This window comes from Argiope bruennichi, chromosome 8 (genome assembly GCF_947563725.1).
Source record: "Argiope bruennichi chromosome 8, qqArgBrue1.1, whole genome shotgun sequence".
NCBI classification, from domain to species: Eukaryota; Metazoa; Arthropoda; class Arachnida; order Araneae; family Araneidae; genus Argiope; species Argiope bruennichi.
The window spans coordinates 18,812,363-18,836,320 of record NC_079158.1 but is presented as its reverse complement, the minus strand read 5'-3'; the positions used below and the strand labels follow the sequence as shown (position 1 = coordinate 18,836,320).

At 31.4% G+C, this 23,958-nt stretch overlaps 1 protein-coding gene across 1 annotated transcript in view; it reads left to right on the top strand.

Moving 5' to 3' along the window:
• LOC129980588 (DC-STAMP domain-containing protein 2-like) overlaps positions 1-23,958 on the top strand; it is a 47,656-nt gene that overhangs the window by 21,486 nt on the left and 2,212 nt on the right. Inside the window, exons 6-9 of the mRNA XM_056090969.1 lie at positions 3,825-4,038; positions 5,420-5,742; positions 10,514-10,681; positions 21,410-21,778. Coding sequence (XP_055946944.1) covers positions 3,825-4,038; positions 5,420-5,742; positions 10,514-10,681; positions 21,410-21,778 — 1,074 coding nt within the window. The remainder of the gene's footprint in view (positions 1-3,824; positions 4,039-5,419; positions 5,743-10,513; positions 10,682-21,409; positions 21,779-23,958) is intronic.

Here is a 23,958-nt window from a genome sequence, read left to right as displayed (position 1 = left end):
AAAAAACGACGACTTTTATTACAAATGAAGAGACGATACATAGAGACGACAAATATATGCAGCTGAGACGAACACAGGCAACACACTACAACACACAGTATAACAACCACAGCACACAAAGTAGCCTGGCAGAATTCAGTAGAAGGAGGGAATTCATGTAGCTTTACTCTACAGCTTCTCCAAACATTTGCAATTCACCACTGCCTTCTCGCTTTAGCTGTATCCATCTGCCGACTCACTATTACACGGTTGGTCATTCCCCACACGACACGATGCTGCTTCTACAGTAAACGGCAGGACTCGGCACACAGCTCAGTTCAATAATCGCTTGAGCTCCACACAAAGCTTGTTCTTCGCTGGACTATGCCACCGTTGCTTCGTTATCCTCTCAACGACTTGATACACGACACACTTCACGACTACGACTGACTGCAGATTGAGACTGCCGGCCTTTTATAGTTCCCGGGAGGTGGGCGGAGAAGGTTCTGGACCAATCAGGTGTATTTCGGTTCCTATTGGCTGCATCTCTAAAATTCTCGAAGTTTCCAGTGATATCTATTTTGTCGCTAAAGTCGCCAAGCTCTGAGATCACTGACGCGACACCCGATCAGATCAAGCTGATCGTAAAATGGTCTTTCCAGTGATTGAACTAACCGTGCTGAGAAACAACATTGCAGGTTTGTAACAATGTTTTCAATCCTGGATATTTTATTTTTAGTTTCAAATTTCAATAAAATTTGTATTCGGTTTTATCTTTTAGTTTTGCCGTTTTATCGAAAATTATCAGTTCCAATTAAACATTATCAGATGTCTAATTAACGTTATTTCCTCAAAAAATTAGGAATGAAAAAATATACCTATTATGTTTTTTCCATAAGTATTTTGATTATTTTATGATACACTTCTATCCATTGTCATTTAAAAAGCGAATTTCAAAAAATTAGCTTACTCAGAATTCCATTTATTACCGATGTTGTTAATTCTATTCTAGTTTGAAAAGGAATTTTCATTCAATGGAAGAAGAAACGCAACATTATTCGTCCAAAATCTTACAAACGCCGCTTACAAATGCCAAACTTTTACAGAAATATTGCAAAATGTTTTATAAATATTCATAAAATTTTAGAAATAACTTTATGCAATTTAATCAATTTACGGAGCGAAAGAAAATGTATACGTTCATGCAATTTTATAAAGAATGAGAGTTGTTAAAAATGCACAACATTTTTTATTTTAACTTTTTTTAGGACGACAACATTATGTAAAAATTGTTTTTAGTTGCTTTGTTTTGCTGATGGCAACTTGTAGTTCAATCCTCTAATGGAATAAATTAGGTTGAACGTATTTCTTTTTAATTAGAAAGTAAAAGGAACGGTGATTTTCCTCAGGCAACTTCAATAATAGCAACTTAGTAATAATATAATAAAGACAGTAAATAAATTTACCGTTTGCGACTGAAGAAAAGTACTTGCATTATTTTCGAAAGATAACCTTCAGAATGAAGCAATAAGGGCTCAGCTTGTAGATAATGTATTTTTATGAAATTTATTATTAAACAATAGCCTTATTTAATCAATTGATACACATTATGCAAGCCCCCAAAGTAAGGATGATGTCTTTCTCTATAAACAACAACATTGAAAAATACAGTTGGAACAATAAAAATATATCGAGTTTTGCCTCTTATCTCTTAAGATCAAAATAGTGTTTAAAAGGTAAAAAAAAGGGGAGGGGGGGGAGAAGAAAGAAATTAAAAAAAGAAATAAAAGAATAAATAAAAATGTTAAAGGAAATTTTATCTTTTTTCTAAATTTTACTTTCTAAAGTCTTTATTTCATGATTCATTATCTTTAATTATAATGAAAATGAATGTGTGTATGTCTCTTTGTGCGTCCCTCGGTTTAAAATCAGTGGGCTTGTCTATGACAAATGCCATTAGAAGCAACAACAACATATATATCTGATAAACAAAAAGGTGTAAATGAAATTTCTTATTGATTGATAAAGTTTTGAATGTTTTAAGTAGTGTAAAGAGGGTTTTTGGGAGGGTTGTGAGAGCCAATGAGATCTGAGGTCTGATCATTTAAACTTTGAAAAGACCTGAGCTCCTCCGATTGAACATTAATTGTCCCTGTTCACATGTCTATCTTGCAGATAGATTTGAATGAATTTTACATTTCGTGTCATAAAATATAAAAATAATGTACCAGACTGTCTATCTATAATAATAATGTACTTGGACTTGAAATCTCTCTTATTACTTACTACTCGCCTCAGGCGACCATCTAGTTCGCCAGGAATATTCTCTATATTTGTTTTCAGTTAAATTGTTTATACTCTGTTTTACCCTAACTTGGCAGTAGTGTATATTCTAGGGATGCCGAATCGCAGTCGTTATCAGGGGAACTGGGTTACTTTAAAGTACAAAGTTACTAGAAATGTAAATCACTGGCGAAACTTTATCTCGCAAATTTTTCGCCAAATAGTAAATATTTATTTACTTTATTATATTATCACTTTATCGGAGAATTAATTGTTTCCTTATTTTCATTATTTTTTTAATATTATTGATACATTATTTTAATAAATCAGTAATGTTATTTCATTTCGTTTCATCGTTTCTGAAAAGAAAACCCTAAATCTTTCAATATTCGGTAAAGCGTAGTTCGGCTAATGTTTTTCGAAAAGATATCTGTATAATCGTTCACATCTTTTAAAACTATATCTAATGTTGGGATATCATTTCTACGAAAATATGCATGGATTTTTCGTCAAATATAGGATAATGTAAAATCATCATATTTTACAAGACCTGAATGTTTGGCGGAGATGTAAAAGAAAAGCGCGCCAAATATTTGACCTTGAAGACCGGTTCTAGCCAAAGTGGAATTCATTATGTCAATCTTTTAGTTTTATTCGTTCGCTTTATTTACAAAATACTTAACATATAAGCACTTCTAACTTGAGAATAATTTTAAATACATATTGATAAAAAAGGATTTCTGTAATTTATGATATTATTTGATAAATTTCTGCGCATTTTAACTATTTTAAAGTCGGAATTGATGGGGAACTCTTTCCCAACGCGGAGCGTCACATTTTCTACTTTTTACGATACTGCCAAGTTAGGGTGAAACAGAGTATAGAAATAACTTCATGTACATGGTTCCACCAAACTGTTTAACTTTAAAGCTTTGTTCTTTTAATTATGTTACTTATTCTGTGCATTGTGTATATGAACCTTTCTAATGTAGACAGTCCCGTAACATTATAGGTACAAAGGTAAATATTCCGTTTCATCTCTCTTCTTTATTTCGCGTTTATTGTATCTTCACATAGTTACTTGTTTTCTTTCTCATTGTTATCGGTTTAAGGAAACTATATAATGAGGAAAACATATCCTCGATTCTATATATATTACATTTTTTTCTCGACTCTTCTCTCATATCCTTTAAATAGGGGGAAATATGTCCCTTTTTATTTGCTTGACTCTTCTGTCACCTCTTTTTTCTCGTATACATTATGATGCTATTGAACTTTAGCAACACTAGTTCGCCTGAAATATTTAGTGCGTTGAATAAGATGAGTGAATGAAGAACCAATCCGAATAATTATGGCTGACTATTTGGTTTGTTAGAATAAAAGGAGAAATAAAGAAATTCGACTACATGATTCCAAGCACATGGTAAAAATGGAAACTACTTTAAAAATAAGAAGAAAAAAAATGCTCAAATTTAAGATAAAATATTTACACATAGAAAGATTATGGCAATAAACTAACATGAAATAATATTTTTGATTTGCTGATTCATTTTCCTCGACAGAGTTCAAGAATTTCGCTCGACAAATGTACAACGAGTTCTATGTGAATGTGACGTTTGTCCACTATTACAACTATTCCTTGGAACAGAGCAAATCCTTTCAAGAAATCCGAGGAGATATTCAGGAAGAAATCAAACATCGCATGGACTGGCTTACTGCGTTTATAGATTGGACAAACCTCGGAATGGCTTTCTTCTTCCTTTTGCTTATTTTTAAGTGAGTGTTTGAATGAATGTTTTTCTAAATGCAGGTGGAGTTTTCTCCCCTTGATTTTCTAGTACGTTTTATGTTTGAAAGTATTGTAAAAAAAGCGAATGTGCATCCTAGGCATTTTCATTTCTATCAGCTGCCTTTGTATTTTGACAAGGTATAAAACTTTGATGACAAAAATGCAGATAGAATTTTCTTTTTTTACAATCATTTCTTTATTACGCACATAAAAATAAACTTTTAAGGAATTGACACTAATATTGATATTTTTTGATTTTTTTTATCTATGTATTTTAAATATGAAGATAATGGGTAAGCATCTGGCCATCAATAGATGGCTAATTTATTACTAATTTTTATGAGTGAAATTATTTTTTGTCATTTGTATCTCAGGTCTTTTCATCATCACCTTATAAGCAGATACTTGCTTTTAAACATTTTCTCATTTTTGAGGGAAGTTGTTCTAAATCTAATGTTTTAAAGTATTGTAAATACTTTTAATATTAGACTCATTGCATCTTGGAAATGTTTCTTCCGTGCAGGGGATGCAGGAAGAAACTAAAAAAAGATAAAATGCAGGGGAATTCACAGTGAACGGGACACAAATAAAACATTCCTATGAATTAATTGCTGTAATTAATTTATTTTGATATAAAATTTGCCATGAAACTGCAGTTATCCAAGTTTTTATAGCTGTATTATATGTTCTCCTCTGGTGACACGGCAGATATCTATGCGATGTTTCAATTCCTGTGATACTCTGCTATCTTTCCATTAGCACTCATACCTTTTATTAATGAGGCCAACACATGCCATGTGTTCGTAACCCATTCCATACCGTTATTTGAGTCCCTTTCAATTTTACACTCTCACGACACATTGATTTCTTGGGATTTCATTAAAAGAATTTGTTCGAATTTTCCAAATACTTCGGTTTTGGATGAGGTTTGATCTGGTTTTCTTATGTAAATACCCCATGTCCTAAAATTGCTTCGACCACTGTTCGATGTTGCGAAGATGCAGTGGTTCTACTTTTCCAAATGCCGTGCGAAAATCACTTTGGAAAACAATTAATGATGATATTTTGGTATATTTCGAAGTACAGAATATTTTCTTTTGCATAGATGACGCCATTTTGATAATGACGGCGGCAAACACTTTCACCTAGCGGCCACTAGTGACGATTTCGTTACTGAAAGAATTTTGGTTATTACCAAACAAAATTAATTATAGTTTCAAAATATAGTTATCTAAATGAATCAGTTCCAAAATTATACTATGTTATTCCTTTTGTCCAATTTAATATGAATCACCCTTGACATATTCAAACAGTTGTTAATAACCATGCAATAATCATTCAAACTATTCCAATAATTGCTCTTTACAGCGCCTGCGTGTATCGAATCCGCTACTTGACGGCCGACCATTTCGATAATGTGTACATTACGTTTCACGTGCGGGACATAGACGAGCGCCGAGCAGCCATGGACAAAGAAACCATCCTGCCTCTGACTGTTCGGGAGCGCAGGAGGTACGTGAGCACTTTCTCACTTCGCATGGCAGCTTCCGAGAGAAGAAAACTGATGGTCGCAGGATCCCTGCTGCTCCTATCTGCACTGCACGCCGGCATCGCCATGTTGCTGGACTATTCTCTTTATCAGTTGCTCAAGATGATGAACTTCTACGGGCATCTGGAGGCGAAGACACAACGTGAGTTTGAAATTTAGCAATGATGCGAATTATTTTCCTTTCCATAAAAATGTTTCATTATTTTCTCTCATATAAAGTACAGAGTAGATTTCGTAATCGTCCAAAAAATTCGATCTAGAAATTTTGAAGGATCTCTTGCGTTTTAGACCTCTCTGAGTTCGAACAGATCATTTTTGGAAAATATCCGTCGATTTGAGATAACTCAATGAAGGCATTATACTAGATGGATGAAATTCGGAGTCTTTATCTAAAATTTATAGATTTCTACCAAATTTTGACCAAATTCCATTTAGAGGAAGTTTGTCTGTCCAGCTGTTTGAATATAAATTATAATATGTTTGAATATAACTAATAATATATAACTAATAATATGCTTGAATATAACTACAAAACAAAAAGAGCTAGACAGATAAATTCAGTACACAGATTTAACATCTAAATTGTACAGACCTATCAAATTTTAAGCCATATTCAACGAGAAGTTGACCGTTTATTGGTATGTATTTTCAGTAACATGTAAGTCAGCCATCTGACTCTCCAACCCGCCACGAAGGCACACGGATTTTAACCATAAAACTGAATGACCGGACCGCCGCAACAGCAACACTGGCGGGAACTGTGTCCTAATGTCCATCACCGGCCACGGTACAACCCTCCCCGAAGGAAGTACGTCCCCTCATCGTTGGGAGGAGTCAGATCCCCCACCTATTTGTGTAAGCTCCAGGGTGGCGAGATCCAACCACCATGCCGGAAGCATCTCATCCTCATTTCGAGGTGCCCCTTCCCCGGGTGTTCAGTAACATGTAAACAAAATTGAAAAATGTATGGACAAATATATCAAATTTAATAAGGAATTGTGTGACTGCAAGTGTAGTTTGTGACACATTTAGTTTCAATAGATTGGGGAAAATGCGTCTAAAACAAAAATCCATCTTTATTAGAGAGTATGCGAAATAGTTTTGGGGATACAAGACAGTTTTTTTTTTATTTTCTTGCAAACGAAGTACTATTACACTAAGAGAAAATACTGTAATGATAAAAAAAATTCTATCTTGAGACTGATGAATCTCCATATTTCAGACTTCCCTGGATCGAAAAAACGGCCACATTTCTGGGTTTATGTCTCTCTCTTTGTGAAAACGATAAGTATCGGAAATATTATTTATCGACGAATTTAAATGAAAGAAAACCCGAATTTACAATGAAACGTAGTTTTATTGTATTTTCAAATTTCTTGATTAAATTTAGTTGAGTTTAGCTATTTGCTTTATCTAGAAATCAAATTATATAATAATTGGATCCGAATTAAATTAGTAAATTATCTTTCCATCTCCATAGAAATTCTTTCAAACCAGCAACACAGATGAGGATGTGGCATATAATACTGTGCCATAGTTTCAAATGGTAGGTATTGATGAGTACACGCCGCAATGATGGAAGTATAACTACTGTGTCCTACGTTTTTCTCTATGTTTTTAAAAAATCCAAATGGGACTGCTTCACAGAACTTCCCACAAACTGCTTCACAGAACATGATCGCAGGTTACACAGAAACTTCCCTTATTTACTGAGTGGAGCAATTAGAGATACTTCCAGGTATTAGTAAGTAAAATTGAAAAATTAGTGGGTTACCCAAATTGCTTTGGCTTAACTGCATTTTAATGTTTGGTTGATTTCGAAGTTTAAATATCACTGACAAGTACAGCAGTCCGATGGGCTTTCTTGGAAATTTACTTCCAGAAGAGGATGAACTGCGGTATTTCGATGGCATATTTTGTTCCTTTTAAAATAAAATGCAATGCACTTTTCTCTTTAACATCTTTTTACCAACTTTTGACTCGCTCTTTATATTTACGGACACATTTCTCTGCCCATTCGACGATAGAATAAAGACATACTATTATAAGAAATTTAAATTCCAAAATTCAGCTTCTTTTTTGTGCTATGATTTATAATGATCTATACTACTAATAAAGAGGAATTTGTGTGTATGTGTGTTGGAGCTCTACAGGACAACTACAAAACTTACTACTTATAGCTACCAATTTAACCCACACATAACTTGGAGAATTGGGATGAAGATATTTTTTTCTGAAATTTTAATTAAAATTTTGATTTATTAAAAATTAGGCGAAATTTCAGCGTTTTCCGATGATAACTTCCGAAAATAGTATAGCGCAAAAATAAATATCATGTCGTTTCAAAATTAAAAAAAAATCCTTTTAGCGATATCAATCTAATAACCGTGTAAAGTATTGGGAAATTTTGGCAATTTTTTAAAATTTTTGTTGCCTAATTTCCAACAATAGATTATATTGTTACTCTGATATTCAAACCATTTCATTGTTTCAAAACTTATTTAATCGCGTGATTTTTTTTTTCGTGAGAAGAAAGATTATGCTTAATATCTGTATAGTTTGCAAGTGTTTATTGTGTATTTAATAAAAAGGTGAAATTATAATAATTTTCCATTTACGTTTTTAAGAGCCTTATGATTCATGGGACTTGTATGTAATGGAAATGTCCAATTACACAGTGAATAGAACAATATGAAAAACAATTATTTGTTTTCAAGTTCCAAAGAAAGGAAATGAAGTTAGTAATATTATTAAATATGATCAATAAGATTTTCTTATACTCTCTAATACATGTATTATCTTCCCACCCTGTGAAAAAAATTATGGACTAAGAGTATGGCCCTCAAATGCCTTGCACGCATTGGCGAACAATAGTTGCGAAATATTTATTTTTGGTTTTAATCCAGCATTTTTACTGAATTTTTCGTGTGACCCATGGCAAGTTTCTAGGCGATTAATCAAAGCAATGTTGTTAATAGCATCAAAAAATCGAATTTGCGGTTTCCAACCGACTTGAATCAAAATTTGACGGAAAATAACAATGTAGTCTCAAAATCACATACCGAATTTCACATATTTCAGTCATTGTGGGTACGAGTTTTCTCGTTTACATGTAGGTGAAAGCATAAATCGACAGTAAGTTAACCTCTTGATAGATTTGGTTTCAAATTTGATAGATATCTTAACTTTAGGTATTAAATGTGTGCACCAAATTTTAACTATCGTTTTGTAGATTCTCTCTTCGTTTATTAGTTGTCTTTGTTAACTTATATTCGGAGAAAAGACTTCTTCTGAATGGATATTGCACAAAATTTAATAGAAATCTACAAATTGGGTATGGAGACCATATATTAGATTTCATTAGTCTGGCTTAAAGTGCTTTTGAGTAATTTTTGTTACAGATCACAGCTAAGTAAATTAACAAATCGACTGACAAATAGACATAATGCCAAAAATGTATTTTTCGTTATCGGAGAAGTTTAAAATGTAGAGATTCATCAAAATCCCAAGTTCGATTTTTATGACAATAATTGGTACTTTTCCGTTAGCCGGGCGAAAAATTGCCAAATAATGTAGAATTCCGCCAAATTTCCTACACCAAATTCGCGTTTGGTTCACAATTGGCGACATTTGCACCGGCTAACGGAAAAGTACCCAATAATTTCTTTTTACTTTGCATATGAGGAAGTAATAACTTAAACAGAAACAATAACTGAAAGTATACAAGGTTAAAACTGGTTAACCCTTAATCCTGGAGAATAATCTAATAATCTGTTAGGGCTTAAACTTGAAAAGACATAAGATATTTGCTGTTTCTTGAGATTTAGAAATTCCATTTAAAAAATATGTAATCATTTGTCCGTCAGGTTCTGCTATAAAATTCTAAATTTAGAAACAAATATAATAGCAATATAGTCCAGATGGTTCAGTGATAAATGAAGAATGAAGAGCATGAAATTAGATTTTATTTTTTTGAAGCACACTTTTACAAGTGGTAGGAAATATTTAGTTCACAGTTGGTTCTTTAAATACTTTGATCTATTATTATGGCTTTTTTAAAAAGTTGAAAAAAGAAATAAGATGCAGTTATAATTTCAAAATATCAGTTTTCAAATATGTAAATATGTTTTGGATAAAAGTACATTTTTCATTTTTCTTCGTTTCTTATCTGATGACTACTTTCTCACTGCTGATTTTGTTAGTTTTAATGGAGCAAGAGGTAAATTTAGCATTGTTGTGCCAAAAATGTAGTAAGCAAGGGTTGTTTTGAGTTGGGTTGAGAGAGAATCAAGATGTTTTTAGCGTTAATTTTTTTTCTAATTTTTAAATCATGTTTCTGTTAGCCTTAACACATTTCGTATGATTAAAAAAAACTAACAGACTATATTATTTTACTTAGCCTTACCAAATGCAAAATCAATATTTTGTTTACTTTGGTAGAACTAATTTAATTGACTATAGCTGAAATGGTACTTTTGCATCTGTTTACTTATGCTCGGTTTTGAAATGTCTTCCTCGATTAATCGATTTGTTCATAAAAATCCTAAATATAATAAAAATTTTATTTAAAAATGCTTTTCAATTGTATTATTTTCTACTTTTCAGTCTTTAATTTATATTTTTCATAAACATTATGGAATCTTGAAATTGATTCTCCTCTCATTCAACATGTAGAAACAATGCCATTCATACAGATTCATAATGTATTTAAATTAATAGATTAACCGAAAATTAACTTCTGAAAAGATCAAGATATTGATTTTTTATTGTGAATAAAGGATTTTATAGAATATCAAAACTTTGGTACATCAAGAAATAGAAATAGATGAAAAAGAAAATCGATTTCAACATTCTGTTTTACAAACATGAAATAGGTTAAATAAAAATGTGTAAAATTATCTTTATTTTTATAGTTCCGACCGTAATCCAGATCCAAGTGAAAGGCAAAGGAGTGATGGCGGACATGTATCGTCAGATGGTGACCCAGTTTGATCCTCTCATGAAATCCACACCAGACTTCGACTTTTCTGACTGCCTGCCTAACCCAGTGCCCCTAGACCTGGAGAAATACCAGCTTATAGGCAAGTCTCTGCCGTACTTCGAATTCAGAAAGGCTTAAAACTATATTGACGTATGATCAGATGTATATCATTTAATGGCGAGGAAAGCCTCGTCGCATTGCACTTAAATCAAAACAATGCGGTATAGATTATTTTGGTCAATAATAATTCCTATTGTCAATATGGGCTTAGTTATTGCATAAATACTTAGGCACTGTTGTAAAGAGCTAAATGGGATACTATAGTATTCTGATTAAATTATATTTTTTTTAAATAGCAATAGCTAATAGAAAATACATAAAATGAAAATTATTTGATTTCTTCTATTTGAAGAAAAGATTTTTCAACTGCATTTAAAAAATTCTATATTCATTATTGTATTCCTTTTCAAAATATGAACTGAACTCTATCGCTTTCGAATATCTCCTCACAGCCACCATCCTATTAACATTTTATTGATTTTTTGATTTTTGATTGCTAAAAACACCTACAAAGTGGCAAGAAGATGTAAATTTATATTTCGGAGAAATTCAAGCGTAAAAAAATGCATATATTAATTTTTCGGAGCAATAAACTAGTCCTTGTGTTTGGTTAATAATTATGCATCGAATGACGTTTTGGAGCTCAAATTATTAATTTTATTTTGTATTTTATCTTGGGGGGGGGAGGTTCAACTTACCTGTATTATTGTCTATTTCTAAAAGAATAACTGGCAAAACCTTCTTTGTTTCATTATTGAAAATAAGTCAAATTAAGAAATTAAGATAGTTATTCTTCTTATACCTAGTTCTGTAAACACTATTTTTAGGCCTGTTATTCTGAAAACTAAGTTGAAAAAGAAAGGGCCCTGAAAAGAGCTTAATTTAAACAATAAATAAAAAAAACCATTATTCATAGATAATTATCTTTTTAAGCTTTCAGCTGTTCTACTCTTTGAATGTCTACGCAAAGCAGTTCCATATTCCCAATTCGACTCAAGTTTTAGAGAATTTAATTTAAACAATAAAAAAATCCCCATTATTCTTAAATAATTATCTTTTTAAGATTTCCGTTGTTCGATATCTACACAAAGTAGTTCCATATGGAATTCGGCGCAAGTTTTAGAAGAGTGTAATTTAAACAATAAATAAAACAAACCGTTATTCTTAGATCATTATCTTTTTAAGCTTTCAGTTGTTCGACTCTAAATATCTACGCAAAGTAGTTCCATACGGAATTCGAAGCACTTTGTCAAAGGAAGGAATTAGAAAAAAATATTTAAGGTTCCATTCCAATTCCCCTTTTAAGAATTCAGTGTATAGAAAAAAGGTGTTTCGATTTTTTTATATATATAATTGAACTTTATATTTCCGTGTCACTTGATTGAGAGATTCTTGCTCCACCTTTAAAAGGTCTAAAATAACCAATCTGCAGTTCTTTTCTTGTTGCAAGGAGCTGTACCTTAATTTAATAACTCAATTTCGATTTAGTTCGAATTCTTTCGATGCATTCTAAAAGAGAAGAGAAGGAAGATAAGTTTTTTTCCCTTGAGGAGGTGGAAAGGCATTGGATACCTGTTAAATTGATATTGAGTTAGGAGATAAAAATTGTTCCACGCAAAATGAAGCCAAATCATGGTACAACGGAGCAAATTGTCTTCTTTTCAGTGTTATCATCGCGAAAGTATCTTTGACAATAGATGGTGAATCTCAGATCATTGCAAAAGAATTTTATAGACCCAGTCACTTTAAACATCTTTGATTGTTCATGGAATTTCTGAATTTAACGTAAAGAATAGCTATGTTTTTGTTTCCCAAATATAATTTGATTTCAAACAAGTTTTTTTCTTTTTCTTTGGACAAATCCTGTAAAGAGACATTCTGATCTCGCGAAGTTATTAGTTTCCAGACGTTTTCGATGTCAATGTTGAAATTTCATTTTCGTGAGGTATTTTATTTTTAAGGAGCTCATTTAAAATTTCATTTGCTCAAAACTAGTACGATATTAAAGAAGTTTGAGTGGAGATTTGAAAAAAAAATAGTTTTAGATACATTTCAAACTATACATACATATCGAAATTTCAAAGATATTTATAAATAATTTAATAGGATATCCAATATTTGCTGGTAAACTCAAAATGATTTGCCTTATAAATTAAATTTAGCTGCAATATATCTTGGAAAAACACTTAATTAACACATGCTTTCTTCCTGCGTTAATGTGAAATAGATCTATTTTTGCAAGACCATTTTGAAAAATAGTTCTGAACTTCTAAGCAAAGTCTAGTTGCTTTTGATTTTTAATTAAATGTATCAGTGAAAATAATATAAAGAATAAAAATAAAAATAAATAAAAAATAAACAATTGCTATAAATTTAAATTGTATTATTCAAAATCAGGCAAAAATGAATTATTATATGCTTATCTATACCATTATAAATTATTCCATTTTCCCAACCAGATTTAAACTTAAAAAAAGTTTTAAAAAAATAATCGATCTAGATATAATTAAAAAAAACATGTTATCAGGCTTAAAAAGATTTAAAACGTGGAGATTTATGCAAATCTGTAGCTTTTGGTGATTAGAATATTTCCTTCATGTGCACATTACATACAAAAAAATAAAAAAAAAGCAATATAAGACAAAGGGAGTATAAACTTACGAATTGGATAGTTCGATAACCACTAGTGATTAGTGATTTACAGGTGTAAAAAAAATTTTTTTTTACCTTCCGAGTGAGCGGTTTACGAATCGCCCACGGCGAAACAAATGTTGCTAATTTTTTAGATTAGAATAAAAGTTGGAAAAACAGATTAGAAAAGAATTAAATTCGAGTTGATAATTTGAAACATCATCACATGCTACTGTGTAAGGTTCCATTCATTTATCTTCCTTTTATTTTTAAAATTTATTTTTACTTATGCAGGAGAATAACATCACAGAAGATATATTTAATATCGTCGCAATGCGAATGAAGATAACTGCAGTAACTAAAACAATGAAAAGCATTGTAGCAAAATGCATTTTAAAGTTAATTAAAATTATAAAAAAAATAAGGAAATCAAATTGGTTATAACTGAATAACCTATACTTTAAATTTTAAAATGTTGTAAAAAATAGGTTTTTTTTGTGCAATAATATGTTCCAAATTTATAGAGGAAAACAGTTAAAATTTTGATAAATTTTTAATTCGAAACTTAATTAAAATATGGAAAAATTCTTTTGTCACTGAGCACTTAATATGTAAGAAATAACTCCGTGTCAGATTTAGCAGAACCAGATCTAAATTTTTATTTATGGCATCATGTGATTTACTGAAAGTATCCAGCCTATGTATAATCATGTTAAAAAACTTTTCCTCTCAGACTTCTAGCAATCAATCTTACATAGAAATAACTTTTTTGTTTAGAATAAAAGTAATATGCTATAAAACGTTGCGAGATATATATATTTATATCATAATTATGTAAGCAATTCTTAAATTTGCAAGAGAACCTTTCTTGTCTGTGAATAGTTTCATTGTATAAAATACATATTTTATATCTTGTAATTGTTCTCATTTCAGAAAATGTAATTTTTTTTGTGCGTAGTAGACTGAACTACCTTTAGTGAAGAGATTGTGCATTACTTTGTTAACTTGGTCTCTAATAGAATTGAGGATCCATTTTTCTTTAGTAATTCAATTCCTTTATTTTTGCTATTTATGCTCCATTTGAATAATGTACATTTCCCAAGGAGAAAAAAAATCTGCCTTTTTTTCTTTAATAATTAATAATATTATATTTAATGCCAATATTGGACTAGATATTTATCATACTTTTAATTGCCCACGGTTTTCCAAAAACATTAATTTAGGCACAAAGAAACAAAATGACTTTTATATATATATGAAGGGGTAAAATAAAAGTGACGCAAATTTCTCAATCTTCACAGTTTTTTTTCAAAGGATTTCAAAAATGTTTTGATGCAATATTTTTCAAAATTTATTATTGAAGCATGATAAGTTTGCTGTATAATAATGTGAATTTTTCTCAGGAGCCACAAACCTTAGGTATCAGTTTAAAGAGATATGAAAAGAAAGATCCATATATACGAATATAAATTGTCTTTATTTTATATTTATTCATTAATCATTTACTCAGTACAATATTTTGAACATTTACACTCCAGATGAACATATTTCACTGTATTCTTTTAAAGATATCACTTTTTTCGTTATTAGTTTCTCATTTTCAATATTGTTTATGTGAATATTACATCAATGCCTTCGGCTTTATAAAAGTTTTAAGCTTGTGCAATTTCTTGCAAAAATTATTTTCAATTAGAGGTATTTAATGTATTTCTAGATAGAATTCGTATGGTAATTTGATATTTGGTTTTCTCTTTTGAATCCTTTTCATCCGTTTCTTTCAATTATACGGGGTGTTCATTAATTATTGTCGGGGTTTCCGTACCTCATAACTTTCGAAGAAAAACTATTACGCAAAAACCGATTACGTATTCGTAAATTACAACTCAAATAATTTTATTAATGATATTAAAGTGTAAAGCAAATGCGCTGAGATCGCATTGTTGCCAAGTAAAATTCTTTGAGTTGTAATTTACGAATGCATACTCGCCTTCAGCTGAATGCCTACAAAGTGCAAATTGTGCAAGCTTTACACTTTAATATCATTAATAAAATTCTTTGAGTTGTAATTTACGAATACGTAATCAGTTTTTGCGTAATATTTTTTATTCAAAAGTTATGAGGTGTGGAAACCCTGACAATAATTAATGAATACCCTGTATTTTGTTTTATAGTTATTCTTATTTAAACTTAGAATCTCCAGTGTCTCCTGTCACTACGAGGTCACCAAATTTTTCTCTCATCGAGCACATATATAGGATTACTGGAGACAACAAATTCAATGCCATTCACAATCAGTATAGACCGATTTGACTAACCAAGTGCAACAGGCATGAAAATACATCCCATAAAATGGCATATGGCACTTTTACTACACATTGTGTAAACGTTTGCATGCTAGTATTTGCATGTTTGCATTTCCAATTTGCATTCAAAATCATGGCGATTAATGATGACTACCATTTCAAATTTGAAATGACTTTTCTCTAGCTTGCTTTAACTCTTGATCCTGAAATTTATATAAGTGTTGGGATTCTATTTCCCACTACTGTACTTTTACAAACCCGAGTGTCTACTTGTGGTATAAAAAAGCTATAAATGGAAGCAGCGTAATATTTTTCTTCTGTATGAGTGGAATATAAAATAAAAATATTTAATATTTTCTACGGACATGAGGGATAATATGCATTTAAAACTAATCTTTGTAAATATTAATCATTTTTGCGTAATTTTATTACATAGCGACGAATCGGCATCTCATTTTACAAAAAAGCTTTTTTTTTATTTGTGGACTTGTTCCTAAACTGAATTTCGTTTTTGAGATAACTTAGTGGCTAAAAGATAATTATATCTAATTTTATCCACTTCCCTAGTTTCTGAATAATCGTGTTCATATGTTCATGACAGACTTTGACTTTGTATTGATGGACTTAGTCCAAAATTTGATACTTACTTAACGCTTTAGTATAAACACCACATCCGAATTTCTAGTGCACTAGGATTTTCAAATCATGAGTCATGAGATGTTAATCAAAATATTCAAAAACCTATATTCAAATGTAACTATAGAAGTTTTTTCATTTGGTTTTTTTTTGTGGTCTTAAGAAAGTTTAAAGCATTTGAATTTATCAAGAGAATGGATATTTTGGCAGCCATAATACATTGTCAATATTTTCTTCATTAACAGAATATGAAATGGCATAATTTACCAATTATTAACTTATTTATTAGCATTTCTGATAAATTGTTTCAAAATTTCATCAAATGCACATTATTATAAATTTCAAATACTCCTTAATTTTGGATATAAAAAGACATTAGATACAGTCATGCCTTTATGATGTCTGATTATTTAAATAATACTTCCTAACATACAATTTTAATTATACTATTATTAATTTAGAGCCTTGATGAGATGACAAGAACAATGTTATCATCTTTCTCTCTCTCCAAACTCCCATGTCATACCAAGCAGTGTTTTGTCCTTGAAATGAAATTCAGCATTCAACAGACACGTATACATGGCTCTGCTTTGGTGGAATCAGATTTCGATCCAAATTTCTGCAAAAACTAGTGGGTCAGAACAGCCCTAATTATTAGAAAGAATGTACATGCATGAGATCTATATTTCGGAGACTGATCAATAATTATGTTTTAAACTAAAAGAACTGTCCATTCATTCTAAGTGCTATGACATTTAGTTTGAATGACACTGTTAAGAAAAATAGGACAATACGTGAATACTGAATATCATTCTCCTCTTACCGGGTTAGAATAATGAAATTAGATAATAATTTATGTATTTCTGTCAGATGGAATAATTACCAACTTCTCCTAATTAACTGAAAAGGAAAAATCAAATTAGATCCAAAATAAGAAGTTGTGATTACTGTCGAAATGCTATTTGCTTCAAATCTGAAGAAAGGCACATCGAAATTCCCATCATCTCTCACCGAAGCTTTTTCAATCGCAGTCTGAATTATTAACAAAAACTGGAGCGGAAACGAGTTCCTCCTTCGAGAGCACTTCAAGTTCCAAAAGTTTCCGTGGGAGACAAATGCAAAATAAGTTTTCCATTATCAATTATCCTCTTTCTTTCACTTCTTGGGCGGGCGCTGCACGTGAGCCCCCGAATCCACTGTTGAGCAGCAGAAGCGAGTTAAACGGATTAACCAGTTTAATGGGTTGAATTCCCGCTCTGGCACTTCGAACAGCTTTAATGGTCTTGCAGCAAGAATACGCGGCTGACTGTTAATCGAATCAGGCAATGTTTAAAAAATCAAGATGTCTGCCCTCTTGCTGATAGGTTTGGGGGATGAAGAATTCGATCTTTTTACCTAAGTTTTGGTATCCAGAGGAAGAGGGACTTAATGTGGCCATTCCTTTTGAGACTCATCGATGGAAAGGCTTGGTGACAGAAATAATACTCACACTTTAGATATCCGAATTTTTCAATTTTTCGCATTCAAAATTAGATGTCCGATTTTCAACGAATCAAATAATTTACTATTTATTTATTTTTAAATGGAGAAAGACAAAAAAAAAAATTAAACAGATTGGTTTTGTGTTACATATTAAATCTATAAATACTGAAAGAAGTTGGTTGTCTTCTGTAAACTGTCTTTTGCGATAAGAGGTCCGTTTTTGAATAGATTTGCGCTTTGCCTTATGAAACTTTTATTTTAATTCATTGTGGTGCTCTTCATTTGCTCAAAATTTTCCCATTTTAATTGAAGTTCGAAGATGAAAGAATAAAGAAATTTTCTTACTTATAAATAAACTTATTCAAGGAAAGAGAAAGCACAGTCGAGTAAGCTGGTATGCTATTGAATGTGCCATCTAGATAGCAAGCATCCTTGTCTTATATATATTTTACCATATGTGTCGGCGATGTTTAGTTTTAATGAGGTTTCAATAATAGATAGCTACATAAACTGTTAAAAAGACTTCCATATACTATTTCTTAATAACTTGAAGAAAGGAAAACACCTTATTTGCTTCGCTGAAATCTCCATTTTAAAACTTTTATTTAACTTGGGTAGAATTAATATTTTTTCCACCGATTTTTTTTCATTCACTTCAAAAGGTATTTCAAATATTGTACAGATTTGTGTCCACAATTAAAATTCTTTTTTAAAATTCTAATATATAATTATATATTTAATCTAATTATCATCTAATATATTCATTTAATTAAATTTTGGTAACATAAATCTAACGTCTCTGGTAATGAACTAGGGTATTAATGAAACAGTTCTAAAAAACTACAAATTAAAGACTAAAAAGTCGAAAATAATTAAAACCATTTTTTATTAGATTTATTGCAAGGCACTTTTAAGATTTAATCTAAGCGTTAAAATGGTGAATCATTTCATTCTGCGCATTTAATTAAAGTTTAAATAAAATGTTTACACTTTGCTCAAACAATTAAACTTGAATATAAATTAAGAGTTAAATTATTTTTAAATTAAATAAAACTCCTCATCAATTTTTACTTGCATATATTTGCTGTAATGCGAAACATAACATCGATATAGTTTAAACATTTAAGTTAAATACAAAATTTTTCCAAAATCAAATGTTAAATCTATACATAGTATAAAGTGAAGTCTCCTGAAAACGTCTGTATGTTTAAACCAGAAAACTCGAGAAATACTTAACTGATGTTGGATATATTTGTACCATTTTGTAGAGCATTTATTGGGAAAGGTTTTAATATATTGAAGTCATATCAAAATAAAAAAAAATGTAGTGTTATAATTACGATTTTAATTATTTTCCTACTATGATTCGCGCATGCATAAAACAGCAGTATCACTTATCCGCGCATGTGAGGAAACCTCAAATTACGCATGCGCAAATAGCAGGAATTGTGGTATGCATATGCGAAGTATTTCTTTATTTACGTCTGATTTTAAACAGCGATTCAAAACTCATTGTGCCCCCCCCCCCGCAAAAAAAGAAAAGAAAATCTAATCTTGGCTGGAGCACATTTAATGCCAAAACGCTTCGTTTGTTGCGCGATAATGAAAATGTAGAAGAAACGAATCGTTAGAGTAGCGAATATCAGCAAAAGAACGTCCACACTTAGGGAACGAGTGTCTTTTGTTGATCAAAGTAACCGTATCTCTTTAAATCGCACTGCAGTTGAATGACAGAGACAGAATGAATCTTGCCTGTCTGCTGACAGATAAAGACATTTAAATTTGAGACACAGGGGAAGAAGTGAAAGAACAAACGTTCCTGATATTTGGTTTGAAAAGGAGTACTCTGCCCTGAATTACCATCCATGTGTGGATTACAGAAAGGATGCTTCAGTTTCAATCGGAACAATGTTTATAGTCTGTCCATATTGTTCAGCTTTAAAATAGAAAGATGAATCAAAAGGCATATGCTGTTTACAAGGGATAATTATATTAGAAGAAGTCCCCCCCCCCTCCTGAACATTCACTTCTTACTAACATCCTACTTCCAAAGAATTTACGAAGAATATACTCCTGTATAATAATGCCTTTCCAATGACTTCATTTATGAGTGCACAGGTGCATGAACACTATTTTATGCCAGCATTTAAAATACACGGCTAAGTCTACCATTTAGTTGGTTGTCTCTTTTGTCTTGGCATCAGGAGGAAAAACAGCCAATATAGTTTACAAAGAAATATTATGAAACAAGCTGAATTTTATTTTCATATTTGATTATACAGAGTTGATAAACAAGTAAGGAACAGTGGGTACAGTGACTTATTTGTATATTAAATTTTAAAACACCTTTTCTATTGTATATTTTTAATGAATTGTTTTATCGGTGGAAGTTTACAATTAGGTGACTTTTGATTTTTTTTGACGCCATGATCGGCGCTATTTTTTTCGCATGTTTTTCGTTATGTTATATATTTCTTGGTCCTTAAGTATTATAAACCAGATTAGTTCAATTAGCAGTAGTTGTCATTATTATTTTGTTACTCTCTTCTGTTGTTGGTACAAGCGAATGAATAGATGCGTAAAATGAAAAGAGATATTAACATTTTAATAAGAACAACGAATGCTCGTTGTAAGTAAATCCCATTGCAAAAAGTTAAATATTGCAAAATTCCAGGTATAGAAAAGAGCACATATTAAGTTGTGTAAGGCCTCTTGGCGAATCTCATTCTCATTTTCTTCTAACTGGAAGACAGTGATCGATAGTACACGCGGAATTTCAAATTTCTCCATTAACATTCTTCGCCGGAATGAAATCTGGCGAATGAAGGAGTCTTAGAAATTAGATGCATTTGATATTGATGTTATCCTTACTAAATATCTCAACCAGGAAAGATTTTACTAGATTTGTAAAGCGAATTATTGCTCCATCTTGTAAAGATATTATTGACTGAGAGCTAGCTCTTCTGTTCCCTCGAAGATGGGATTTAACATTTTTTTTTCAGATTCTCAATGAAATATTTATAATGAGAAAACATATTATTAACTTCTCCGTCGTCCGTAACGCGTCTAGCGCGTTCAAGTGAAACTTCTTCCGTAACGCGCTTCTAGCGTTTTTTTGCATTTTAAAAATTTTAAACGTTTAAAACACTTTATAAAGGTTTACTAGTTTGAGTTTTTTTATTTTTGTTTGTTATAATGTGGCGAAAAACAGAAATTTTCCCTGACAGGAGAGGATGGTGAAAGGGTTAAACTGAAATTAGGAGCATTGAACACTGAACTTCTAGAAAAATTGAAATGGTAGTCAAAGGTTGAAACAAATATTTAGAAAATTTATTCAATTTAAAACTGATACATATACATATTTCTTTACATAAAATGAAGTGATATATTTATTTTGACACATTATGAAGGATACTATTCTGATATTCCACCACAGATTAATTTTCGACGTAATTTTTACAATATAAGTATTGAAATAGTTAATAACATGATATATAATATTTAAACAAGAAGGATATCAATTTTAATCGGACGTTCAGATTTAATATTTATATTTTCGAGATCCGGGGAAGACGAGACTCCGAGGCTTGTTATATGTATGTCCCGACAGCATCATAAATTCAAATCGTTTTCACTGATTATGTCGTGGGACGGTTAGGGTGGTCCACGAATTTGACATACTTGGTATGAAAGCTATTCTTTTTTTCTTTCCCTAGGAATATTATATGGAATGTGTCTGACCTTGGCTCTTACAGAGAGCTATGGCCTTCGTCTGCGTCATGTAGTTTGCGGTTGTTACTATCCTGCTCGTGAAAAGCTTCGTGCCGTGTGGCTCTATAACCACATCTTGAGAACGAGGGGAGGTATGAAGACTTTTCTGAGAAGGGCCATCCGGAGAAAAGTGCAGGGGGACGACACCTTGGAAAGAATTTCGTTTCTGGATCGCTTGGCTGGACAAAGTCGTTTGATTGCTAAGATTTTGAAGGCTTTTGGCAGATCCAAGATAAACTGTGTCTGTTGTAACGAACCAGGAAAGGAAGAAGACCAAGAAAATTTCAAAGTTTGCGGAACCCCTGGGTGTAAGGGTGAGTATCTCTGGGTGGATATGAAAGTAAACTCTTTATTTTGTGTGATCCATGTCGTTTATGTCTCTAAAAATAATTTGGAATCTTCGAGGTTTCTGAATTTAAATTAATTTTATTTATTTTTCATTTCCCCTGAAGCCTTTGCTAATGCAAACCAGCTATCTTGAAATAGTGATCATTACTGATTTTGCGTATAGCTTTGTTAATTGAGGGTTCGGGAAAATTGAGGGGAGAGAGCAATTACAGATAAATGACATCATGTCAGTTTCTTCGTGTCTAAACGTATTACTAAAATTTTATGAAATTAAACATTTTTTATTTGGAAATTTGGAATTTTTTAGGAAATTTGTTTTATTTCAGGAAGTAACGTTTGTCCTTGATCAGATGATCAACTTCTATTTAATTTCATTATTGCGAGAAAAATTCTAGATTCTTACTTTCAAAAACCTTGATTATATGAACACTGTTGGTCATAAAGAAGGCAGAGTCTACGGACATATCTTCATGAAACAAAGACCAAAGAAGAGATTTCAGAAAATTGGGAATCACATATATGAACTTCCGTTAAGCAAATAAAATAAAGAAAATGATTAATAAAAAACGCTTTTATTGTATAATGAAGCTCAGTGCTTATGTTATTTTTCAGCAAAGTTGCTACGATTGCTGAAGTAGCGTTAGTCTTACCGCCCGCGATTATAAAGATGCGAACGGAAAATTTGAGGACAACGCATTGACAGTGTTGTAATGCGATTCTCCTCAAATTTCACTTCAACTTCCTGTAAGCTATTCATCATCAATTCATCATATATTTCGTTCTTTACCAGGAGAATTGTCTTGTCCTTCATTGGAACTTCGCTCCCGCCTATTTACTATCGATTCACTCATCGCATTTTACCCGCAAAATTCACAAATTGACCAGTGAATTTTAATTGGTTTTGTGTTTCTAGTGTTATGAAAATGGATGGCAGAACGAAATTCGCATGCAGTGGGATATTCAATTTTTTAAAACATTTTAAACGTTTAATAAGCAATCGACGTAATTCGCAGCGATTTAAATATGGCTTCTATGATTTGTCAGTGAGTCAGTTTAATGGATTTACATTTGTGAAATCTCAAATACAGCTTCCGAATTGAAAATGGAACTGAATACTTCTCTTAGAACATGCAAGTAACCACTGAATTATTGAGAATATACTTTATATTGAAATGAATAACTTATTGATTGCTAATGGATTACTTACCATTTATTACTGCTTGGATGTTACCCACATGAATAACAGAAACCACATTAAACAATTAATAAGTGTAATCGCTCTTGTAACACTAACAGCAGAGACAGCACCCTCTAATAGGGATGACGAATATTTTGCGAGCGGTTATTACGTAACCAATATCAAAAAGTCACAAATACAAGTGATCAATACTTTTCAAAGAGGGGTGTGATTCAAATCCTTGATACGATCTTACTGGTGATATTTCGATTACAGGTTTTGGATCACGATAGAAAGTAACAATCGATACGATATCACTGAAATTTACTGGAGAGGTGACTTCACTGGAAAGTAACAATCGATACGATCTGTACAATGGAAGCTCTCGAACATAACAGAAAAGGAGAAATCTGTGAACGGATTGAAAAGTGAACGGACCGGTTATTGGAATCATCATATCAGTGAATTGCATATCACTGAAATTTATCGGAGCGGTGACTTCACTGGAAAGTGTGAAGTCGCCGCTCCACTTCATGAGAGTAACCGATCTTATTCGTATGTGTTGATGTACTGTTTCATACAAATCGTTCTTAATTGCTTGTGATTTGACTTTGCATATATTCCATTTGCTGCTGACGCCATCTATTGGTAGAATATAGAACTAAAGTAAACAATTTAAAGAAATGACATTTATATTTAATTCAAATTTTTCAGAAAATGGTTTACTCCAATACAGAAATTAAATAAATAGTTTTGAAAAAAATCAAATTTAAGAAGTAAGCTGAAACAGATAAATTAATTCAATGACACGTTACTTAAATTAGTAAATTAAGTATTAATTACAATTAATAAATTTTATATTTAATATTAAATAATAATTTTAAATTAATAATAGGATTGAAATAACAGATATTTGGAACAAATATTTAAAAATAACAATAGCAAAATTATTTGTTATTCAAAAAATCG